This window comes from Geospiza fortis, unplaced genomic scaffold (genome assembly GCF_000277835.1).
Source record: "Geospiza fortis unplaced genomic scaffold, GeoFor_1.0 scaffold637, whole genome shotgun sequence".
Lineage (NCBI taxonomy): Eukaryota > Metazoa > Chordata > Aves > Passeriformes > Thraupidae > Geospiza > Geospiza fortis.
In genome coordinates, this window is record NW_005054515.1 from 789,873 (window position 1) to 795,996 (window position 6,124).

General features: G+C 41.8%; 1 protein-coding gene across 1 annotated transcript in view; it reads right to left on the reverse strand.

Annotated features, from left to right (window-relative positions):
- TET1 (tet methylcytosine dioxygenase 1) overlaps positions 1-6,124 on the reverse strand; it is a 68,816-nt gene that overhangs the window by 40,761 nt on the left and 21,931 nt on the right. Inside the window, 1 exon segment of the mRNA XM_031063607.1 lies at positions 3-2,184. Within this exon segment, the coding sequence (XP_030919467.1) occupies positions 3-2,184 (2,182 nt within the window).

Sequence of the window (6,124 nt, forward strand, 5' to 3'; positions counted from 1 at the left end):
TCTCAGGTTAGACCGGTTAAAACTTGGTGGCAAAGGATGAGCCTGACTGACATTTGCTGTTTGCTGTACCTGAGAATTACATTTTTCTGTAAACATCTGTAGGTTTTCAGTTGGCCTTTTCAACAAGGATGCTGTTTTCAGCTGAGAACCAGCCAGAGGATTACGGGAGGACAGGTCGCTGTGTTGGCTACATGCAGCACCTTCATTTTTCATTGGATCAGCACCTAGTGGGTCACTGGAGCCCAGAGTTTTCATTTGCTCATTCACCACTTCACAGCCAAACAACCTGTCTTTTTTTTTCTCCTGCGGTGCCTCAGGTAAACACCTGTGGAATTTTATCTGTGCTTGTGGAAGAAATAATCTAGTTTTTTCTTGTGATGCTAAAGTATTTTGACTGAGCGCTCTCTGTACTTTGGTTCTCGGAGATTTTTTTTCAGCTGGAGCTACCCTGGAGTCCTGTGGCATGGTTTGACCAAGCTTATGCAGTTTTGATGATATCCAAATGTCCTGCAATTCACTATGCTGGCATGACAACAGCTCTAGCTGGTTTTGATTATTTTGTTGATAGCGTGTTTCTTGAGGCTTCTTTTTGTGTCTTGGTTTCCATGGCACACCATTTCCTTTCCTATTGGTTGCTTGCTTCTGCTTTAACAGTAAGGAACTATAATTACGCCTAAAAAATACAGATTCTTTTTTCTGCAACACTTCTTGGCTATATTTTGGCTGCCTCTCATGTGATATTAGATTAAGCAGCGATGCCTTTATGTTGTTCTTCTGCTCTGGATTCGTCTGGTTTGATTCAATCAGGGCTGCCAGTTGAGTTAGCTGTGCAGCCACATCCTCTTCATCCTGGCTGTGAATTCCTCCTTCTTTAATCAAAGAACCACCTTCCAATTTCAAATCACTACACGATGGCTTTTGCTCTAACTGGCCAGGAGCTTCCAAGTTGTTCCCTGTATGCTGGACATCACATGAAGCATTGCAGTACCCTGTGAGGGTGACTGGATCAGGAGCACAACTTTTGTTGGAATCGTATCCCGAAAACGATGCTGCATTAGATGTTAGGTCAGATAAAGTTCTGGTATCTCTTGAGGGTAACTGTAATTTATACATCTCCCCAGCTGGATTGGCAGGTTTATCACACAACTCAGACACTGAACTTTGGCCATTGTATAACACTGCCTTATTAGGGAGCTGCTTCTGCGAGTGAGTGCAGTGAGCCAAGAGCTGTTGCTCATTCTGTAAGTAAGTGTCTTTGATTTCTTGTAATGCAGAGGATGTAAAGGAGGATGAGATATCCCTTTTAAAACTGTGGGGCAAGTTGGAAGTTGTTTCTCCTGTATGTTCAACACTTTCACTTTTAGCTGGTGAAGTTGTTTCTAAAGGAGCTTCAGATAACTGTGTTAAAGCTTCAATAGCTACAACCTGCTCCAGAGTTAAATTTCTGGTTTTAATCAGGGACAAGAAAGTGGGCTGGAGTGCAGTATTCTCAGGCTGTGTCTCCACACTTGGTACTGTAAAGCCATCCTTCCCAGCCTGCAGCTCCCCTTCAGGCAGCAGAGGACAACTCAAGCTTTCTTGCACATCCAAGCTGGAACCTGTCTGCAAAACTGACTGATCAGAATACTCAGAGATGCTGCAGGTGCAGTTTTCTTCTTTCATTAAAACATTTCCTTGGTTTTCTGGGTGAACACAGCCAGTGCCACTTGTCAGAGTGCTTACTATGTTATTCAGATTGCCACCCTCTGGCCATTGCACGTGGGAGTTGCTTGTCAAGTCTGTCCTTTCCTCTGCAGATACATTGTTCAGAGAAGCAACTGCTTCTGGTGGTGAATAATGCAGGGTGTTGATGCCATTTTTGATGGTGTGCACCAAGGGTTTTTTTGGCTCAGGGAGGTGACAGGGAGAGGCTGCCCGGTCGCTGTGGTCCGTGTGTTTCAAGTGTTGGGTGCCTGTCAGAGCTGAGTGGATGTCACCGTTGACGTGGACACCAAAGGATGGCTTCTCAGCATGTGCCCACTTCTCTGCTTCCAAGCCAGTCATGCTCTCCTTCTCCTTACACTGCACATTTTCAATGGGTACTGCTTGGTTTGTCTTCACCCTGTATTTTTCACCATGACCACATATACTGCATTCCATGAGTTCTGGTCTGCGGCCATTTACTGCTTTGTTTTCTAAATTTGCCTATAAAACAACAATAAAAAACCCTTGTTGTAACAGCTGTTCAAAGCACATTCAAAAGAAGAAGCTTCATATTTACAGCAATTAAACCCTACTTGGACAGATATGAGGAATATCCTAATTAAGCACAGACACTGGAAAATAAACAAAACAGGAAGTTATAAAATAACCTGAAGGCTAAAGACCCTATCCATTTTTAGAGCTATTTTTCCCCAATGCTGAGGGACAGAGGAGGAAACTGGCTCAGTGTGGTGGTGGGAGACTAATGAAATGAATAGTCAGATAAACAATGTTAGCATTTAGAATGAGAAGTAAGGATTCAATTTTGAATTCATTTGCATGAGTAGATTTAAAAAGGGTAAAAAATTTACGGTAAAAGTAAGACTGAAATCCAAGGCATTATATTACAAAGTTCAGCAGTAATTTGGCATAATTACATCCATTTGGCTAGACCAATAAACTGGCTTAACCAATACCACTTGGTTGGATACTCTAGCTAATCCTGAAAACCAACCATTCTTGCTTCAAGCCCTTAAATAATTACAAACCTTAATTTCATTAAGCAGAAATGAATAGAAAGCCAATTTACATCAGCTCACTTGGAAGTTACCCTTTAAACAGTTGCTTAGCTTCTGTATTTAGAGGGAAAATTCCAGGTTTCTGCACAGTCTCTCACGTAAGCTATTCAAAACTGTATTTTAAATGCTACATTTTAGTGTTTTGTTAAATATGTTAAATCTGTTCTTCATCTTCACTGATATTATACAGTTCATGTGGTTGAAGCAATGTCAAAATCTAGACAGAGTCAGAATATTGTGCCCTGGAAAGAATATATATATATATATATATATGTATAGGCTTTAAGATAGTATTATGGATATGAAGTAAGGAGTTATACAAAGTAAAAAGAAAACTAATTAAGGCAGGAATCCAATTTTTCTTATGCTATTCAGATTTTATTTATATTAAATTTCCTTTAAAAATAGTTTTAAATCACAGTAGATAGTGCTGGTTTTTAATCTGATTTAAGAGTTCTTCAATCCCCTGTAACCTTAAGCTATACTTAAAAGAAAACCAGAACTGCTTTTCAAATCAAATATCAGCAACATGAGGGGCTAATGAATCCTATGCAGGCACAGTACACCACAGCAGTGCCCAGAAAATCCCACCACTCTGAACCATTCAGGTAACTCAGAGATGGTTCTGTGCTCATACCAACAAAGGGCATGAACTTCTGACAAAACTCAGGAAAATGAATGCAAAATAGATTGATGATCAATTATAACCATGGAGATGGAATTGCCACAAGCCCCCAGACAAAACAAGGCAGCTCCATCTGGAGCTCAGTGGTCACCTTGGAACTGATCAAACATAACCCCAGGAATCCACAGCACATCCCAGATGTTCTGAGAGGCATCATAACTTCCCACAGAAATGGTGTGTAAAAACATGTCCAGCACCTGTGCAACTAAGTCAAAATTATACACAAAAAGATTCCTTATTTAATGTCTTTTCAGCACCCCCAGATCCTGACTAATGGTCAGTGAGCTGGAGCTCCTCTGGATCCTGGTGATTCTCTGTGGATGATTCCCAGACCCAGGGGGTCACTGAGCACTTTCTAAGGGATCTACAAAAGCTGAACAGGTTCCACCATTCTATCACTAGCAGGGGCAAATGCATCACACAGGTCTCTGTCACTGTCACCCATTTTAAGGGTCCACCATAAAAGAGAAAACCCCCACAATTCTGTACCTGCACAAAAGCTGAATTTCAATTGCCTTAACTTCATAAAGAAGTAGAATTGTTGTTCTTCCTTAAGCAAAAGTACATCTAACATCTCTACCAATCCAGAACATTCCCAACCATATAAAATTCTTATTAAACTACTTAATCAGACAACGAGGAGGCTGCAGACATAAAATTAAATAGATGAAAACTAATTCCCCATCAAGTGCACATTTTCAACACAACACCACATTTTGCATTCCATTCATCATTACAGGGATTGTTCACTACATTGAAGGAACTAGTAACTTAAGACTGGTAATTTGGGAGTAATAAGAGGCATAGGAAAGGAAGAGGCTTCATCCACAACTAGCAGAGATGAGAAGATCTGATACAGAATCCACTGACAGCACTCAGTACAAAAGTGTCACCACAGTCCTCCCAACTGGACTGTTCCTCAATAAAATACTTTATCTGATCAAAAAGCACTGCTATGCTCAGAAATACTCAGGATATTCCATGATCTGCTAGAAGTGCACAGTTACAGTGCTGTGGCCCTACAGAACTCCAGCGATCCCAGCAGCAAAGGTAGAATTGCTTAAAAAAAAATTCTTCATACTTCATATTTTCCACTAACATTACTAGAAGCTGCCCACATGCAATGAGGAAGAAAAAAATCCCCAGATGAATCATATCACTGGCATGAATTAGTTATTTCATATTCTATTTTTCCACATGAAGGCAAAATATTGTCATTAAATCAGCTGTTATTGTTTTAATTAAACTCTGCCTTTGGACCACTGTGTTGCTTTATCTCCTGTTACTGAACTGCAGTGGATACTAGAAGATACATTTCTTTTCTCTCACAACCAGAAAAGGCCACTGGATAGTCTGTTAGCATGTGAAGTTCAATATTTCCCACCACAGAGAGAAGTGCAGACACACTACCAGGGACAGAGCTCATTTGGTTCTTCCCCTCTACCTAGGAACAACCAATCTTCAAGTCCTGAACCTGCATGTGAAAAACCCAGTGAGAAGTACAGACAAGGATATCACAACCCCAAGCAACAGTGGTAACATTCACAGGAGGTAAGCACAGATCTGATCTGTTTCTGAGGCTTTTACACAAATGCAATGAAAAGCTGAAGAATAAAGCAGATCAATAGCATAATTTCCTCTCTCACTAAGGAGAGCTCTACTCTGCCAGGAGACACGAGCCACTAACAAATCATGCTCAAGCTCAGGCTCTGAGCTGGTTTGTGCCATTAGGACAGGAACCACAGAGCCTCCGTGGCCATGGCTGTACTACTGAAACTTCAACCAAATACTATCTATCTCATATACATACACACAAGAATTCCTCTGTGAGCTAATGCTTCCAGCACACACCAGCAGCCACTCACAGCAAACCATCTGACATTCTGAAGTCAGACTTACTATTAAAACTTCTCCTTTAACACAAATGCCCCTGAGGTAATGCAGAATTCACCAACTCCCAATCAAAGGGCAATGCTTAAGCTACCCCAAAGATACTCCCATATCTGAGCAGCAAGCAGGCCATTGATCTGTGTGTCTCATTTCAGACCTCCACAGGTGGTAACAACACACACTCTACTAAAGGACACCACCACGATCAATTACTCTCATAAAGAAGAAATAACAGATGATGCCCTGTCCAACTACTGATAAAATGCCTCTACAAGCAAGTCTTGATGAGTAACACAACAATTAGTGCCAAAACACCCAGCCAGCCCTCCCTGTAAGATTCTGCTCAGGTCCCATGTGAACCCAGAGCCCAACAGACCAAACAATACTTGCACCCCCTGCTTGTGCCAAAACTGGGACGACCCAAAAGACAGCTCCTCTTCCAGGGTCACAACATCCACCAGCACAAAAGGATGAGTGGGTGAGAAGCACCTGCCAGCTGCAGTGCATGGGTAAGCCTGGATCCTGCTGCAGTGTCTGCAGCCACACAGTCAGCCCCACATGTCCCTCCAAGCTGGGACAGAGCTGGCAGCTCCTCAGAGATCCAAAACCACAATATAATATAAGTGCTGTTTCAGAAAAACTGTATGGAGAAGACCCCAAATTTAATCTAACATTCAAACAAGGTGTTTGGCTCATGGTCCAACAATCAGGTATCACTGCCTCACCAAGAGGCAAGAAAGCACCACCCAGCTGAGCAGCAGCAATTTACTCTTTTGGCATTTATTCCTGC